This window comes from Cupressus sempervirens, chromosome 3, assembly GCF_028749045.1.
Source record: "Cupressus sempervirens isolate cs-2001-9-10 chromosome 3, ASM2874904v1, whole genome shotgun sequence".
In the NCBI taxonomy this organism is placed as follows: domain Eukaryota; kingdom Viridiplantae; phylum Streptophyta; class Pinopsida; order Cupressales; family Cupressaceae; genus Cupressus; species Cupressus sempervirens.
Genome location: NC_143120.1, coordinates 1,108,318,687 through 1,108,338,459, shown reverse-complemented (window position 1 = coordinate 1,108,338,459; position 19,773 = coordinate 1,108,318,687). Strand labels below are relative to the sequence as shown.

The following is a 19,773-nucleotide window of genomic DNA, read 5'->3' as shown; positions in this document are numbered from 1 at the left end:
AAAAGAATATTTGTCAGAGATGCCATGGCACGTTTTTCAATGAAAAACTGTGAAAATCTGTGAAGGTGTCATCCAATCTTGCAAATCCGACTACAATCACTGCGATTTTTCATCAATTTCGCCTTTTTTTCTCCAATCCGACGGCTAGGGTTTTTGCCCAAAACCCTAATTTTTGGGGTCAGAATTTTTTTTTGTCTAAAATCTGAGGGTTTTTAGAAAGCAAGGATCACAGAATTATTTCGAAAATTTGCTTTGATAATTTCGGAAAAGAAATTATAATTTTTGGAAAATAAATAAAATTAAGAAATATGCTTTAATACCATATTACGAGGTAATTGGTAAATACTTTCTTGTTATTAGCAGAGACCGAGAGGTCAATTTATACAAAAGAATGATCGTAAAGAATAGAAACATTCTATTCTAGAGAAAGCAAAAAATGAAAGCAAACTAAAGCTTAAGATATTTACAAGATAACCATTAACTAATAATAGACGACTTATCTATTATTGTAATAGTACAATAGGCCTATCAAATTGGTGGATATATATTTTTTCAGGCTTTCAAAGCCTTTCCTTATGCTTGTGTTGCACCTTAATATTTTCCAAAGGCTGTCATACACAACACAAAGGAGGTCACAACATTACAAAGGACCTCCACACCATTTAGTGGGTGCTATATTGCTGATGTGGCACTTGGTCAAAATTAGCTGCAACCCTAAAAAAGGCACATTTTTCTATGTTACTGTGTACAATAAGGAATCACAGCATCCATATATGCCCTTGTGTAGTTCATGGGAGTGTCGTACAATCACCTTTGGGAGTTTTACAATCAAAGAAGGGTATAAGATATCAAAAGGTTGCTGTTTGTCTCTTGAACAACAATAATCACGGTTAACAATTAATACTTATTATGGTAATTTTTTGATCTAATGATTGTAATTTTCACTATATGCTTTCTGGAACTATAGTTTTGTAACGGCAATGAGCTCTAAAAAATTTCTTTTGAATTTATATTACAAGAAATTTGGTGAAATGATGTAATATCAATGTTTGGATGGTGGAATTCAATACTATGATTGTTGTTCTTAATATTCCTATCATGTAAACTGTTTGACAAAATGCCTATGCATTGAAACTTGTAAAAAATTCATTATTTTGGTTTCAAAACTTTTGCCAGTATATTACACTTTCTAGTAGGGGATGCCTTGGGGAAATGACCTCATGTCTCATGATATTAGATGTGTTGGGTGGATATTTTGCAACCGACAATTTTGGGTAAAAATTCAGTCGCAAAATAGGATGACCAGCCATAGCATGTGAGACAGAGTCTCTCCTACCTTAAAGGGAAGGCTCCCCCTTCTCATTGTTCCTTGGATCAACTCAAGGTAAGCAAGAAATTGAGAGATTTATAAAAAGGGTGTTACCATTATCCTTTCTTCTTAATTTTCAAGAAAGGATCCACTTATTCGTAAGACGAATAATGGGCAAGGTGAATCTCTAATTACACTTCTATCACGTGCCGGAAACAGTGATACTGATAAATTTTAACTAACTCAAAGACTAGCCAAAATGTACCAGTTTGGCTCTAAGTCCTGTTGTATTTCTATGTGGTAAAATCTTTACAATTAGGGCACAAAGACTCTTAAAAGTAACAACAATCTAACTATTTTGCAAATTAAGACGAACACCCAAACTACAGACAAAGCTAATAGCTATGGATTTTCACAATTGTTCTTGGTCAAAGCTTGGGATTCAATTGTTTCTTAACTCTTTTCTATCAATCACAAGATACAATATCAATGACAAAAGATAGTACGAATCAAAGGTCGCTTGAATGAATTATAGACAAAGCTTACAATTCACACAAATAACAATCTCACTTAATCAAAGTTAAGTCTCAAATGCTCCTTTGTATTCACTTTTTCTCAAAATAGTGCTACACAAACAAAGTTTTGCTGACACAATTTCTCCAGAGCTCTTTTGCATAAAGATAAGGATGATTTTACAATGAGGGGGCACTCCTTTATATAGGCAAAGAAGTTGAGAAAAAGGGGGAGGAGAAAGTGAGAGTAACTCAACCAACTTTGACCAAGTCTAACTACAAAAACTAATGGATTACATGCAACTGCACATGCAACTTGCATTATATCTTTTACATACATGCAACTCGCATTACATGTAATTACACTTTTTCATGTAATACATCTTCTCCAACTACAAACATGAAAGAAGAAGAAAGAAGACGGAAGAGAAAAGAACAATTCTGAAAGGCCTTGTACTTGACGATGCAATCCCAGATGATAATAGGATTGGGAGTTCCTGTACCTTGTACTGCTGCATTCATGTTGATAACCATAGTGTTGTGTCTTTTGATAACCTCTAGCTCTCTTTGATGAATTGTCCATTATCATGTGGAAACTTGATATGATCCATCTTTTCTTGCTCAAGTTGTCGTGAATTCTCCTTTGTAGATTAGCACAAACTAGAGTCTTTGACACTTTGAAAACTTTCTTGATGATGTTCGGATGTACACTCGAAACAATTTTACATCAGCACCTTTAACTCCTTTTATTTTATTTTATTTTTTGAAGTAAAGTGCTTGGCGCATGGGAATGCGTGTAAATGGAGATTGCTGATTTTCAAAAAGTGACTTGGGCTTTCAAGATGTCACTGCATGGAAAATGGATTACATGTAAGTGCAACATGTAACGGAAAGTGGAGGGTGAAATGAGATGCAAGTGTGAGTGAAAGATACGCTTTAAATGCATATGCGGATGAAGGCTAAGATGGAAAGCATGGAAAGATACGGAAACATGTATTTGCTCATGGAGGTGTGAATGCATATGGAGAGGAGAAAATGACATCTTTTTGACTTTTCAAAAAGTGACTTTTAGTCAAAATTGGATCTTTTAGATGCAATTACATGTAAGACATTTCGTGTAATTGTGTCGTGCGAATGAAAGAGAAAAATGAGATGGATGAAAACAGAAGTGGAAAATGGGATTACATGCATGTGTGAATGGCGAATGATGGTGAAAAACATGTAATCACATTTGTCGGATGAGATGTGAGGTGTAATGATATGGAAATGGAATGTGAAAAATGATAACGCTTTCGCATGTAATGAAAGAAAAACAAGTTTTTGGGAAAAAACTTGCAACTTCTCGAAATGGAGAAAAATCGGCAAACAAACACAAAACCAAAACAAAAGGAAAACAACATACCTTTGAAAACAACTCAAAACATGCCAAGATGCAACGCACTCCAAAGATGAAATTCAAATTTGGAACTTGGGGAAGAACCAAAAACATCAAAATGAAGGAGAAATTCATATTTAAAGGAAAAATGCACATTCTAAGGCAAAGATTCTCACAAATGGCATCCATTCCATAGAATCAGCAAGGATAAGCATGAATTAAAATGTAAGAAAGAAGAGGTCCACTTACATGATGAATATGTGCCAAAAATGAAGGAAAAGATGCTAAAATAGCAAGTTTTATAGTCTTAAGACCAATTCTCCCCTCAATCCAGATTTTCAAACAATTTTTTGACTTTTTCCGCACTTGCATGTAATGGACATTCAATGGTCGGATTTGACATGAAAGTGCCGAATAAATGCCCTCCAAAGACAATATCATGCTTTTAAAACTCAAAAACAATCCCTCTTGATCAAAGGTATGAGCTAGAAATGCATTTTTTTGAGTTTTTTGAACAAAAACATGACTTTTTAATTCAAAAATCTGGGCCGTTTTTGCAAAAACGTGGCTAAAAACTGCATGTTTTTGAGTCATTTTTGGCTTGTGAATGCAAAAATGACTTTCCCAAATGAATATACATGGATCCAAATGCAAAAAAGTTGCTTTAAAACACATAAAAGTGGATTAAAACCCCAATTTTTCGGGCATTCTAAGCAAAAACCTGTTTCTCCAAGCAAAAACGATTTGGTGTTTTGACACCAAAATAATGATCAAAATGTAAAGGAATCAGCAAATAAGGTCAAAACGATTTGATTCAAAACAAAAGCATGTTCCAAATTTGAAGATTTATGGAGTTTTTTGCAAAATTGTGCCCTAGCTTGGGAGTTTTGAACACATTTTTGGGTGCAATAAACTGATTTTTGATGAGGGAAAATGATCACCTCTCCAAAATGTTTTGAATGCAACTGATTTCATCCAAATCCATGGAGAAAATTAGAAGTCTCCAAAATCTCACTTTTTGGAGTCACATATTTTATGAACATATCTCAACTTTTTGATGCACAAGCATAAAAACTCAACTTTTCATGTCATTGCATAAAAAACGTCCACTTTTACAAGCATTTGATGTAATGGCATGAAAAAGGTCTTCAAAATGAGTTTTTATATGCATTGGCATGAAAAGTTTCCACTTTACATAGTTTTTTACATGCATATGCACATAAAATGTCCACTTTTAGGCTTTTAAGTTATGCATTTCACTTATTTTTATAAAAATGTCAATAATATGGGTCAAAAATAACATTGATGCATCATATTAATCAATATAATACATAAACATTATATTAAAGTGACATTTATATAAGTATTTGATTTAAAAATCAAATATTTAAAAAGTAACTATATAGTTCTATAGTCACTTTAAGTGAAAAATTAAAAAGTAACTCAACTTAAAATTATAACATAAAGTGCACTATAGTCACTTTAAGTTATAAATTTAAATGAAAAGTAACTTCAAAACATAACAAAAAGTAAGTAAAATGTTATATTTTCAAAAAGTGAATGTCAAAATGAAAATATAACATCATATTTTTAATTCGTGCTGTTGCACCTAAAATTTTCACTTTTGAAGCACTAAAATGACCATATCTCTTGACTGACAATTCCGATTGACCTCTAGTTTAGACCGAATCAAAGGAGAAAACGAAAGGCATGACATGAGCAAAACCAAAGGACTAAAAACAAACAAATGCAAACTCAAAAGCAAAAAACAGACTTTGAAGGCTTCAAAAATCAAGCAAAGGCTCGACAAAAAGCAAAACAAAAAAGACTTGACGAAGGCCTTCAATAAAAAGATTCATTGTATCAATTGGTATCGATTGGTTGATCAATACTAACCAATTAAATAATGAAATAAACTCAGAGAAATGCGAAACTAATTTGAAAAAGTTTCATACTGTTACCTACATTTTATGGTGACAAAATGTAGGACAACAAGATGTGACTGGGAATATTGCAACTTGCTTTCCCAGTCTCCCAAACGGGGTTTGGGGTCCAAGTGGTATGTGCTACAAAGCTTACAGAGTAGTCCCAAGATTCTTTCAAATGGATACTACCCTGTCTTCTAGAAATTTCATGGTATGCTCCATAAAAAGTATACTATTTTGAATTTTCCTTCCTTCATAGAAGTATGAAGAATTTGCTTGGACAAACAAACAAATCACTTAAAATTCCACTAAATATCAGTCTTGCAAAAACAAAAAAAATGTCAAAAAAGATAAAAGCTGATTTAAATTCCACTAAATATCAGTCTTGCAAAAACAAAAAAAAAATGTCAAAAAAGATAAAAGCTGATTTATTGTGCAATAAAACATGTTTGCGAGTGAACAACAAACCGTGCAAGGTACACTTTGGTTTTCTTGAAGTCTGGTGTTCTGTTGGTTGGCTATGCCAAATTTGTGAAATCACAAGTATATGTAGGAAAGGCAGTGTTTTAACTATATCTGCCAGGGATTCTTTCAGCTGCATTGACCATATAGATCATTTACGGACATTAATTTAATGTGTCTTGAAATCATCATTTGTTCTTTTGTTTACTGTTTTCTCAAGTTTCTGAATTTTTTCATCCATATATGTATACTAGGAATAACATACTGTTCACAAGAGGCTAAATCGATATATTTGAAGGCGTTTGGTTATTTGGAATTCTACACCTTTTAAATTGTCCATGGGATGGCACACAAATATGAAATTTTAATATGCATTTAGCTCTTTCTGTGAAATGTGTTCATTAGTCCATTATCATTATGCAGCGGAAATCGGAATGTTTGATGGCTACATTGTTGTATACAAGTTCATATCAGATCTGCACTTCTTTGTTACTGGGGGTGAAAATGAGAACGAGCTCATTTTGGCAACAGTTCTGCAAGGTTTTTTTGATGCAGTTTCTAACTTGCTCAGGTATGCTGTAGGGAGATTTCCTTGCATACTCCTGAGCTGATAAAAAATTAAAATTGTTTATTCCTTTTCTTTTTAAGATTCAGATTTCTACTATTGCTTGCGTAAAAGTGTAGTCTGTGTATAGCAAAGTAGCTTAGAATTTGATGAACTCGACAACAGAAGAATAATGACCGTGTTGAGGGTTCTTAGTCTACAGTGTCAAGTTAGATATGCTTGAGGTTTATTGCATTTCCACAGTTTGTATTTTTACTACTAATTACCATTGATTTTCTGTGAATGGGAATGCAATTTATTTGTTCTCTTCTACCTACTGTAACAAATAAAATAATATGCATCTTTAATAACTTTTCTGTAGCTATAATAGGTTTCTATGTTTTTTCATGTAAGTTTATGAGCATCCTTCATGTTTGTGTTTGATTGTCTGCTAGGGAAAATCTTTATTTTTGTCAAAAACAGCATTTTTAATTGGGGAAACAGTAAAAAACATTTATGATCATTAAATGGATTCTTTCAAGGCCCTATTGCAGACACTTAAACTTAAGGTAAAATCATAAATCATTAAGTCTCTATTACAACCAACAATGTGGTGAAAAATATTGCATAGATCAAAAAACCTACATGTTAGTTGAACTAACATTAAGTTTACATTACTATTTCTTTTGAAGAGCTGGGGTAAAAGTCATAATTTTAATGCTGATTATTCAACTCTATAACCCAACAAATTCCATGTCCTTGATTTCATCTTTGAAATTTGATATCAATTTGTCAAACATTTTTTCCCAATGGTTGAGGCCTTTCCTATTATTAATCAAGTGTTTTCTATTTTCTGATTGCCACCCTTTTCTCATCCTTTTGTGGACCCTACAGTAGGCCCACAGCCTGTTTAACACTTCCAAGTTGTGTCTTAACATTTTGTTATAAATCCGAATCCTATAATAAAATTCTGTATGTGCAGAATCTATTAAGTCAATGTAAAATGAACCTAAAATCATACAGATCCATTTGGTTCCCCTCTCACCCCTTGATTTTTATTTCTCTTATGTTTCTATTTCACCAATAGACACTATATTTTATAGCTAATTCTTATTGCCATGCTTATTCTTAGAGTTCTCCAACCTCTTATACTTGGTCTTTGTGATTTTTATTGTCAACATTGTTTGTGTGTACAGAAAATGCTGTGCCTTGATTCTAGTTGCCTGACTTTTCAAAACCTTAAGCCTCTCTGTATTTAATCTATCCATTTGCAACTCAATCATGACAATCAATTTGCATTTTGCACTTGTAGCTGTTGGAGTTATTTGTTGAATCCTACAAGTCCATGAATCACCTACAAGCAAAACATGTCACAAACAGAGATCAAATAAGATGGATCTGCTCAACTACTCGAGAATTGTATTGAAGCACAATAAAATTAATGATTACAAATGAATGAATGAATCCTTATAGAAAGGATGAATGCAACAATAGATCAAAACGCTAGAGGAAGATTAAATTAACTAGTGCCAAGTGTAATGTCCTCTTCCTAACCTGTTGAGTTGGCAGACCTTTAGCCTATTCATTTGATTCCCATAGGTTAATGAGATAGGGTAAGGGAACTTCGGAGGCATTTTATCCAACAATTTGACAATATTTGATGATTAATTGAGCTACCATCATTACGAGCATAATAGCCTTTTCGAGGGTTGATTTTTGGTTAGTTTTCTAATACTTAATATTTTTAGTAAGTCAATACTTAGCACCGGCTGGGCTAACTGGCATGGAAACTGTTTTTAGTATTGTAGGTAAATTCAGTTGTGGTGACTATCATAGCATTTTATATAGTCTTAGTGGCTTTAAATAAAATAACTATAAGTTATTCATATATATATTTTTTGATACGCAGTAGGCCATTGGCCAATTTTTTTATTAATATTAAACCTATTTACAACCTGGTTCACTAGGGGCACCAGTAGGAAAGAGTCAGGCGGAGCAAACCTCTAGTCTTGCCCAAATAATAAAATAAAAGATTGTATAGCTACATAATTTTATAGAACATCTTGTTTTACTTAGACGGGGTAATGTGGAGGAATTAAATGTTGTGTTTATGTAGTGCGATATAATGAACACAACAATGCATTACATAATTTCTTATAATCAATCCAGTTTTAGGAACTGGGTAACTGTGTAAGAAGCAGGTAAGTCAAGACTTCTTCCAGCCCTGAATCAGCTTTGCTCCCACAGGTTGACTAATAGACTTTTGCTTTGCTTGTATTGTCTTATCATCAGAATTCTTCATTTAGCTGCAGACACAATAGACTTGCTCTACCAAAATGCTTAGTATTGATGAAATTTGTGCCAATCTAAACATTCATTCCATGCCACTTTTGTATACATCTCGTGCCTATTATGTATATCTGAATAAAATGGGAACTTCCACACACACAAGTGTTCCCAGCACAAGTAGAGGAATATCAAACCCACAGGTGTGTGTGTATAAATAAACTGCAGTATATATATATATATATATAAAAGCTATCTATCTATGTATATATATAGATACATATTTATAGACCATAGTCGATATTTATAAAACAAGACTGTAAGATGATATTAAACAAAATGAGTGACCAAGGAGGAGGAAGAGGAGGCATCAAAGACAAATGAGGACAATGTTAGCTAAGGAAAATAAAACCAAACCCCAAGAAACAAAGGTGGTCATCTAGATAAGGATAGTAGGGGTATAATGATAATAACTCTATACTGCCATTGTTTTTGAGAATCTGAAATTATTTCCTACTTGCTGAGATCTTAGTCCTACTTATGCCTCTAGTTGTTTAAACCTGCCTTGAAACATCTCTGACAATTTAGGATATGGTTCGACTCTCAATCTGCTTGCCTTTTGCCCTCATATTTGCCAGTTCATCTGCAAGTTTGTTACCTTCTTCATGTCTGTGGTTTATGGTAAATTCTTCAAGGTTCTCTAATAGCTCCATGACCCTTCAAGTTTGGGGTGCGATTTCTAATTGGGAGTCTTGCCAGTTCTTAAGGCATTTATAATAATTTGAGTTTCCTTCAATAGATACTTTTTATTAGTTATAATTGTTGACATAAAAGTAAACCTTCTACAACAGCATAAATTTCCGCAATATTTTTAAAAACTTTGACCCTATGGGCTGGGAAAGTTTCACACAAATATCCCCATTCCAATCATGGATAATGCACCCTATGCTGCCACCCTCAGGTTGCTCCTCGAGGCCCCATCAAACTTTAGTTTAAACCAACCATGATCTGGTTTTGATCACTAACATTGATTCCTTTTTTAGCGTCTTATCTTTTGTGTTATGATTAAAACTCAGAGCTATGACTAGTCCAAACCATTTCTGCCTCATTTTGCTGTCCTGGATCATAAAACTCGCCTCTTCTAAGTTCCCATTTTTTATCCTACTGTTCACGGTTTCAACTATAGAAGCTTCCATCTTGTTAGTCTAGCTTACTAGATCCATGCTTTTTCCTTGAAAGATATGGCTATTCCTTTCTTTCCAGATTTCCCGTACCATTATTGAAGGGGCTATCTTCCATAATGGTCTATAAAGGTTGTTATAGCAATCATCTGGCCAACCTTGTTGTATATCCTTCAGATTCTTATGTCATGTTGTATGCCATTCTAGTTTGTTGTGTAACCATTGCCAACAAAGAGAAGAAAAGGGACATTCTACTAACATGTGTTATGTGGTTTCTTCACTGGCCTCACATAATAGACATTCAGATTGGCCTTGAAATCCATGTTTTTTAAACCTATTTGTAGTTAAGTTTCTACCTTGTATAGCTACTTGTAGAAACATACTGGCCTTTGGTAGACAAGCTTTATCCCAACCCATGTGGATAGATAGACCTGTCTTATTCAATTATTGCTCTTTCTTTAAGGTAGCTTAACCATCCTTGACATTTTATTCTCCTCTCTTGGAGCCTCTCTAGATGAGTCTATCAATACCTCTTTTGGGAGTGATGACTCTAGCCACTAATATACTTAGTAATTCTGATATTTTATTCCTGAGTGCTGGCAAATCACTAAAGGACTTCCATTTCCACCCAAGAGAGGGCTCATTAAATTCTATGCAGTCTTTTACCAGTGATCCCCAATGATTCTCAAGATAATCCCTTATATTTATTAAGTTAGGGTTGTTACTTATAGCAGCATATCCACCCAAGAGTTAGTCCAAAATAGAGATTTCTCTCCTTTGTTGATGTCCCAAGTAAGGTTGTCAGTAATCACATCTTTGCATTAGAAGAGAAAATTCCATACCCTAGACCCTCTAAGGGGGTTAGCTGTCCTAAAAAACATTCAAGGGAGTCATTGTGTAAGTATGTCCTTTGAAGCATCTTTGCTCATTTGCAATTTGATTCTTTATACAACTTTGATGCTAGTTTGGCCCCGAGCACCTTATTTTGTATTTTCATATTTTTAAGACATATTCCACCAACTTCTTTAGGTATGCATAGCTTGTACCCATTGTCCTCAATTTTGACATCACAAAATTTTGGCAAACCTATGCAATTTTCTCATGAATTAGTAGGTGTATCCTTTATAATTTTGATGCTTTGAATAAAGCGTCACAAAGGCAATTTGTCATCCTTGAATTGCCATTTATTTTACACGTTTCATGCATCCCTTTTGAGGGTTTCCATCAAATTAATCACCTTTTTGCTTTTCGTAACAAGTTTTTCTTCTCTTACTGCAAGCACTTGATTTTTGGTAACTTGAAAGTCTTTTTTGTCATTTTTCTTAGTTTTGTGTTTTGTTTTTAGTGTTGTTTTCGCCTTTGATTGTAGCATTTATAATTCTGCTCATAATGAGCTTTCTTCAACTTCAAACAACATTGTCTAGCTAATGTTATTAAGGAATTAAGAGTGTTGCAGGTTGGGTTTATGGCCCGACTGCATATCCTTGTTCTCTAATTGTAAAGCTCTCAGAAGTGGGCTTTTTATAGATAATTGCATGAAATAAAAATGTCATTTACACGTATAGTGGGTTTAGAACCCCATTTTAAAATTTCACATCATTCGGATGAGATTTATACGTAGTTTTAATGAATTTCTAATGTGAAGGAAGACTTTCCAAGTCCGATTACATATCTCTTTAAAATTATAAATTGCATGTAAAATTGAATACATTGGTTGGCTTTATTATAAATATCACATAAGCATATGCTTAACTTGGGAACATGCAAGTTGATTCTAAAACTACACCTGTAATGTTTATAGTCCATGAGTCCATGGTGGCTGGTGCAGGAGCACCCTAGGGTTTACTCCAACCCAGTTCAAATTTTGTGTTCGTGATCACGAGAGTAGATCACATCAAATAAGGTCATCAAATAACATTCATTTGACATCCGCAAGATCACAGCCAATTGGACAACTTAGTTCCATAACTGTGCGAAGTGGTGAGGCAGTCAAAATGAAGGATTTCGCATCATCGCAACTACAAATGACTAACAACAGTTTAGACCTGTGAAGTGGCGATAGAAGGCAGTATGGTGTTTTCGCATCATCACAACAATTAGTGACTAACAACAGTTTAGACTTGCGAAGTGGCGATAGAAGGAAGTATGGTATTTTCGCATCATTGCAACTGCCAATGACTAACCGCAGTTCAGACTTGCGAAGTAGCGATAAAGGGAAGTCAATAGTTACGCAACATTAGAGTAGTTGGGGAATGACCGCAAAGTAAGCTAGTGAAGATGCGACCAGAAGCAAAATAGACATGTTTTCATCATCACCACCGCAAAGGGCTATGTCAAGCAAACCACGACAAAGCAGTGTTGAACATAGGTTGCAACATTACAAGAGTAAATGGAGCTGCTAACATAACTGTGGCAAGGTAGTGATAGACCATATCGCATCAACGGGACTGTCAAGTCAAACATTAGGGAAACCACAATGAAGACGTAAACAAAGCTCATCACATGATCGTGATGGCAAGTGGACAATTAGGGAAAACCGTAGCGAAGTCATGAACAAAGCTCATCGCATGAGTAGGTGGATAGTTAGAGAAAACTGCAACGAAGTTGCGAATAGAGCTCGTCGCATGATCGCAAGGGCATTTGGATAGTTAGAGTAAATTGCAATGAAGTTGCGCTAAGCACTATTCGCAGGGTCGCAAGGTTAAGTGAACCGCCAGAGGAAATAGGTGTGAAGTCGCGACAAGCGTCCACAACATCGCAATGTGAGTGCAGGCAGTTAGAGAATGAGCTGCGAAACAACTAAGAAATAGTTAAGCGCATCATCTCAACTTAAAACGAAGGCAGTGAAGAGAGTTGCAACGAGGCGAAAATGACATTTTTGCAACTTTGCAAACCAGTAAAGACAAAAAGAGAATGGACATGCGGAAAGATAGAAAACCACGTCAACCCAAGAAGTAGTTACAAACCAAGGAGTTACAGAGCCAAAGGGTGGTTGAATGCTTTAGTTCACGAAACTTGATGATTTGCTGAAATGAGTTGAATAAGGAGTATAAGAAGCCGGATGTTCTCGGGTGGCACAAGCAAGGAGGAAAAAGGAGTTTTTAGGAGTTAGAACTAGTTAGAAATTTCTAGGAGAAAGAAACTACTGAATGTAATGTGATTTTCTGAATTCAATAAAGATAGTTTCAATGTGTGTTAATTGACTTCAATCTATAATTCATTAGTGAGTCCAAGGAGTCCTAGAAGAGAGTAGGGCTCAGTGAGGAAGATGACCTCCCCATCAGTGGCTTTTTTCAAAAGCATTATGTATGCTTTGTAAACACAATTAAAAATATCTATTTGGCTTCAAACAGCCCATCGAAGCCATAAGTGACATTTTTCAAATCATTTGCATATTTAGTAAAGCATTATAATGTGTTTGTTATCTAAAAACCCATCCGTTGTGATAGGTGGCATTTTGAGAGGTTTGCATATGTTTTAAAGATCAAAATGCATATGCAAATGATATATAAAAACATGTCTTTACTCCTCTTATAGCTGTGTTTCTTAGAGCAGTGATTTTTGATGTCAATACATGTTTTAAAATGCATGGTATCTCCAAGCAAAGGCCCAGTTTAATAATTATATAAAGCATTTGACTTAAAGATTCTTTGGGCAGCTATTTTGGGCTCATCTGCACACCTATTATACATGCAAATGTATAGGAAAAACACATTTTCTTCCTCTAATTTTCTGCATATTCTCTTGAAGTCTATAGGCACCAATTTTAGAGCATTTGCATGCTCTTCAAACACATTTAGAGGCTGCATTTGTAATAACCCTGTTTGGTTATAGCTTAAACAAAACGTCAATTTATTTCCTTAATCAACAATCTAGTATTTTGTTAAACACTTGGCAAGCATTCTCCAATACTAGCATATGATTTAAATTGCTATGGGCTGAACTAATCCACAAACTACAAATTCCCAAGTAGCAATCTTGTTAATTTAGTTCCAACTCATTTGCAAAAGTTCTACCAGCTGAATTATGATACTAATTTAGTAATGAACAAAGAACAATTTCCTCATTTAATGTCTTTACACAGTAATAAACTGCAGATTCATTTATTTATATCAATTGAAAACATAGAACCTGTTATAGAGCATCCAATTAAATTCTGAACCAAATTACGACCTCCAGTGTCTGCTGCATGAGCCTCACATAGGATAGTGGAGTTCCAAAATCAAATTGCAAACCTCTAGGTGTTGAACACAGCCCCACTTCAGCACAACATGGGCTCCCAACTTGCAGCGCAAGTCACAAAAGTCAATGCAAGTTCTCCCAATACAATTGCAACATGTCTGAAGATAAACGCAGGCCCTAATTGGTGTTTTCTGACCCGTCAAAAGTGATTGTAGGCATGAAAAATAACACCAGTTGCTGCTACAGGAGAATATGGCAGCCTTCAAGAATGCACAACAAGCTCTAACCAGCATACACACGTCAGTAATATATAAATGCTGCTCCTAGATTTTTCAGAATTGATCCCAAAATTCTTAGCTAACAAACACTTCTCCCAGCCATAGATGAACAGAGTAAGGAGATGTCACAATCTCAGATCCAATCCATTATACATCAGCAATGGATGGAAACTCCAAACTCAGAAACCCTCACAAGAGATAATCAAAAGATAAATCACAACAACAAATTCTCCTTAGACATAGTTGAATAGTAGGAGAATGGCAAATTGTATACTTTAGCACAATTTGCAAGAGTAATTCTCATAATAACCCTTATACTTCAGAAAGGGCACACAAAATCTTAGAATTCAGAAAAGCCACAAAGGCAACAAAAGCAAATAAATATTCAAGCATGCTTTTCTCAATAGACAGGCTTGTATTTATAACCTCTAAATTCTCTTTTGTTGCCAAAATGTAACTTTCATTTAGGAAACTTCACTACACAACATTAATTAGAAGCTTCCATTAGATTCTCTCACTTGACTTGGCTTAACTAATTAATAAATAACACTTTCCGCCGATAACTAAACCTTCAAACTTAAGTGAAATTATAAAGTTAAATTATAACTTTATAATAAGCTATTTAATTATTTAATAATAATTTGGCTACTAAAAATATAATAACTCTCAAAATACTCATCATTTAAATATGCCATCTGAAATAGGAGTCATACCTATCATTTCTCTATGTGACCAAATGCACTCTTCAAAAATAGAAAAGGTCCATCTCGATCAATACCAGCTTACCACACAATAGTAAGTACACAAAGTAAGCTCAAACGAAGTCTAGTTTGAGCCAAATGAAGACCAACCTATAGCTTACTGAATTGTGTAGAAGATAAAACCCTCCCAAGTCAAGTCACTACCGCAAAAGACCCTCTATCCACAATAATTAGCCTATGAGGATCACATTAATAGGCTACTCCATGAAACTCTAATATTGACAAAAATGGGGACATTACAACATTTTGCATGAAAATGTACCCCTAGGGCACGTTTTTGGTACAAACAGATTTGAGGGAGAAGATTTCAATTGTTTATACCTGTGTTAAGATTTCAATTGTTTATACTTGCATTTCCAAGCTAGAATCCTGTCCAGGGTGTGGACGTCATTTGCAACTTGTTGTCTTTCATCAAAACATTTTTTTTACCTCTACAATGGCGCTTTTCTGAGGCATTGCATCTTCATCACAAACTTGATCATTTTCAAGTTTGATTTTGTCTTTCTTGTTACTTTTATCATACATTCTTGTTCTCTATCTTGAAGACTTGTCGAAAATTCTCTATTGACTCAAGAAATGCATTGATATGAAGAAATAATCAAACTTTTTTGCCTATTTAGCTTCAAACTTGGGATCTTTCCTCATTTTAAAATCACTTGGATTTGTTTTAGATTTTCAACAAGATTTTGAAAGACTTTTTCACTAAGCATTTCTCAAGAAAAGAGGTAAGTTTTTCTTATGCAATTTTAGGGCTCTGTTTTACATGTGTTGTATATATTTTTAAAATGCAGCCATGGTGGATGTCATGTGAGAGACTCCATTACTTAGCACTTGTGTTTATTCACCGTCAGGGAGTAGCCATAGTGAATGTCATGTTGAGTTTAAAGCTTTGTTGTTGACACATGGGTGTAGCCATTTTGTTTGAGAGACAACAACCCTTGTCCTACACCTAGGGAAGCACTGTGATGAAAAGAGTAACAGGTGATGTAGCCCTGGCTACTTCAAATGAGTGGAGTTAACCAGGTCTCGGTCAAGTTAGAGTTATTGGATGTCACTAAAGCCGAGTCTCAAACAAAGGGAGAGAAGATGGTTGTAGGATCTTTCATGGCCTATCCTATGCATACACGTAGGAAGGTTGCAGGGACAACTCGTCACTGATATTGGCTACTCTAAGCCTTAGTCTTCTAGGTTCTAGCTTTCATTTTGATATATGTTTTGAACTTTTGACTATGGATTTCATATTCCATAAATATCGTAGACATTTGACAGTGACACTATTTATATTTCTAATGTGTTATTAACTTATTTTGTTTAGAAATTTGCATTTATACTTATGTGATCAATGTATACTTGTTTTGTGTGCAAAGTAGCTTCTATTTATCTCAATTATCGTGTCTTTGATGTTAAATGATTAAATAATGCATGATTTTTTAAAAATCCTTTAAAATCTTTCAATTTCTTGGGTTTTCCTATTTGTTGAATCTTGAGTTTTTGCCGAGTCTTGATGCCGAGTCTAAGCTCGAGTCAAAAATCAGCTTGATGAGTCCAACGCTAGTTTGAGTCTTGTAACTATGGTTTAAAGTTTAAATTGTAAAATATTGTGCTGTCTAAACTACTCCAAAATTCACACATGGTGAAAGAATGACCATTGATGCAAGGAAATTATTGAAACACATGGAGGAAGAAATAGATGTGCATCATACATTTGAATTTTGTAGGAAATCTGAAATGGGCACCCCTGAATGTCCCAAAAAACTAAACCAAATTACTGAAAGGAATTATGTCAAACAGTTTGCATTCAACCTCTTAGGCTCCGTTTAATGTTTTAAACCCCTTATAACTCCGGAAATCAAACATTTATTTGTTTGTTGTGTCTTGTGCATGGAATTGGTACATACAACATAAACAAGAAATAAACTACAATAATATGCAAAGTGGAAATGAACTGCTGCCAATAAAATGCTATTTTCAGAATTCATAAAACCAAATACATGGCAGATTTATCAACTCACTAATTACTTCAGCATTATTGACATAATACTCCAGCCCATGCTTTTGAACTTGTTGCTATAGTGCCGCGTGAATAGTGTTGCGTGAATAGTGCCGCATGAACAGTGCTGCTATAGTACTTTGTCCTTCAATCAGTCCACTACTTTCGTAATATCATTCCCTCAAAGCGGCATAAGCGTCGGACAAGTAGTGAAGAAGATATGAGCAAAATATCAAATTTGCCTGTAGCTGAAAATGCAACTAAACTGTCTGATAATGAAGCCGATAACAAGAATTCCAAAGGCCAAACCCCAAGGGAATGGCATCTAGAATGTTACAAGAGAGGATAAACGTCCTCAAATGCCCAGAACGAAGCTGCAACTCACACACCGATTTCTTCTCATTATCAACCTGTCTAATGAAGTCACAAATGCTTCCTTTATTCTATTTCCAAGGGTCCGCTCAACTCATATGGGCAATGTGGGATAAAAGATGTGTAATATATAAAACATATATTAAAATACCCCTTATGTCTCCCTTGGGTACACATCCCCATAAAATAAATATTAAAGTAACACTTTAATATTTTACAATTAAATTAGACGTTACTTTAATAAAACTTCAGGCATTAAAATGTATTAGCAATCGGACTCCGAATAATGCGAGTGATAGCTCATCAGAAAACTCTCACCGAGGAGTATCAAATCCAATCACCAAAATTGACCTGCACTATGTCCTGCCGACTTACTAAGAATAGTAAGTATGCCTGAAACTGAGTAAATCAACTTTGTTTTGGCCCAAACTGGAAATGACTAGGCCAAAACAGTCCAGGATCCCATTAAACCCTTCGTTAGCCCTCGGGACCATGTAGAACAAGGCTAACGCACACACACTTGGTCAACTGCTAAAATTGGGATATTACAGGCCGCCCCCCTTGAAATTGCTTGTCCTCAAGCAATCTCAGTCCAACCTGTTGAATAACCTGCTCACTCTCCCATGTAGAATCTTCCTCCGGCAGGTCTTTCCATCTGACCAAATACTCTTTCACTATCCTGTTTCTAAGCTTCCTCTCTCTGGTGTCCAGAATAGCCTCAGGTACTAACACAAGCTTCCCCTCCTCATCCAAAGCGGGTAAATCTGCAGAAGGCACTACACTCTGCCCAATGGCTTTCTTAAGCCTAGACACATGAAACACATTGTGCACTTGATTGCCCTCTGGAAGCTCAAGGTTATAGGCGACTTTGCCCACTTTGTGAATCACCCTGTAGGGACCATAAAACCTAGGTTTCAACTTTTCAGCTCCGCTCTTCTTGAGGGATGACTGTTTATATGGTTGTAGCCTTAAGTAAACCATATCCCCTACCTCAAAGCTACGCTCTATTCGTTGCTGATCAGCATACAATTTTTGTTGATTCTGGGCTTGTTGTATATTCTCTTTGAGCACTTTCAAGATGTCTTGACTATCCTGCAATAAGTTTTTGGCTTTGGGCACTCTACTGTCCCCCAAAACTAAATCCATGAAGCTAGGTGCTTCATAACCATAGAGTGCCATGAAAGGAGTCATCTTGATGGACATATGATAAGTGGTGTTATAACAATACTCTACCATATGCAACCATCTGATCCAAGCTTTTTGTTGTGCAGTTACATAGTTCCTCAAATATCCTTCCACCCATTTATTCACAATCTCTGTTTGCCCATTTGTTTGCAGATAATAACTAGTGCTAGGTGTAAGATCTGTACCACACAACCCAAACAACTCTTGCCTAAAAACACTCATAAACTTACTATCCTGGTCACTGACAATGAATCTGGGCAGCCCATGCAACCTGAATATCTCTCTAAAGAAAAGATCTGCCACCTGTGCTGCTGTGTAAGTGGACGGAATAGCAAAGAAGTGAGCAAACTTCGTCAAGCGGTCCACCACATAGATGCAATCCCTTCCCTGCACTCGTGATAAACCAATGATGAAGTCTATCGAAATAATTTCCCATTTCCTATCAGGAATGGGCAAGGGCTGCAATAAACCTACAGGAAGTGTGTGCTCTCCCTTATTCTGTTGACAAACCACACACTCCCTGACATACCTCTGAACATCATCCTTGAGCCCTTTCCATGAAAACCACTCTCGGATCTGCCTGTAGGTCTTGAAGACCCCCGGATGTCTAGCTGTGGGTGCATCATGAAATGCCTTCAGTATCGCCTCTCTCAAATGTGATGACGCAATCAAATAAACCCTGTCCTGAACTTTGATCAATCCATCTATCACCTCATAGCGATCATCCTGTATGGTACTTGAAATCAATCCAGAAGCCCAAGCATCTCCGACATACTCTGCTATAATCCGATCTCTCCAATCTCCTGAAATCTCTGCCAGAGCACATAAGTGAGGTCTCCGAGATAAGGCATCAGCCACTACATTTTTCTTACCTTTGACAAACTCTATGTCAAAGTCATAAGCCTGCAATTTAGTCACCCATTTTTGTTGCCGGCCATTGAGATCACACTGGCTCATGAAGTATTTAATACTGTTGTGATCAGTCTTGATCACAAAATGTCCACCTACCAAATATGATTGAAATTTGGCCAATGCATGCATTATGGCCAACATCTCCCGGTCATAAACAGAATAACTCTTCTCAACTCCTCGGAGCTTCCTACTCTCAAATGCAATGGGATGCTTCTCCTGCATCAATATTGCTCCAATCCCATCACCTGATGCATCACAATGAAGCTCAAAAAGCTTCGTGAAATCCGATAGAGCTAGAACTGGACATGAAGACATTACCTGCTTGAAATGCTCAAAACACCTCTGTGCTGCCCTTGTCCACACGAAGGCTCCTTTCCTGGTAAGATCTGTCAAGGGTGTAGCAATCTATGAGAATCCCTTAACAAACCTCCTATAAAAACCACATAAACCAAAGAATCCCTTAAGTTGTGTAAGGTTTGTGGGAGCAGGCCACTCTACA

At 35.7% G+C, this 19,773-nt stretch overlaps 1 protein-coding gene across 3 annotated transcripts in view; it reads left to right on the top strand.

The window, feature by feature from the left end:
• LOC149570665 (coatomer subunit zeta-1-like) overlaps nt 1–19,773 on the top strand; it is a 146,268-nt gene that overhangs the window by 62,441 nt on the left and 64,054 nt on the right. For 2 of the 3 annotated variants that reach the window (XM_089823209.1, XM_089823208.1), the window contains one exon: nt 6,007–6,154. In XM_089823209.1, the coding sequence (XP_089679335.1) occupies nt 6,007–6,154 (148 nt within the window). The remainder of the gene's footprint in view (nt 1–6,006; nt 6,155–19,773) is intronic. The other variant, XM_089823210.1, reaches the window with a different exon arrangement.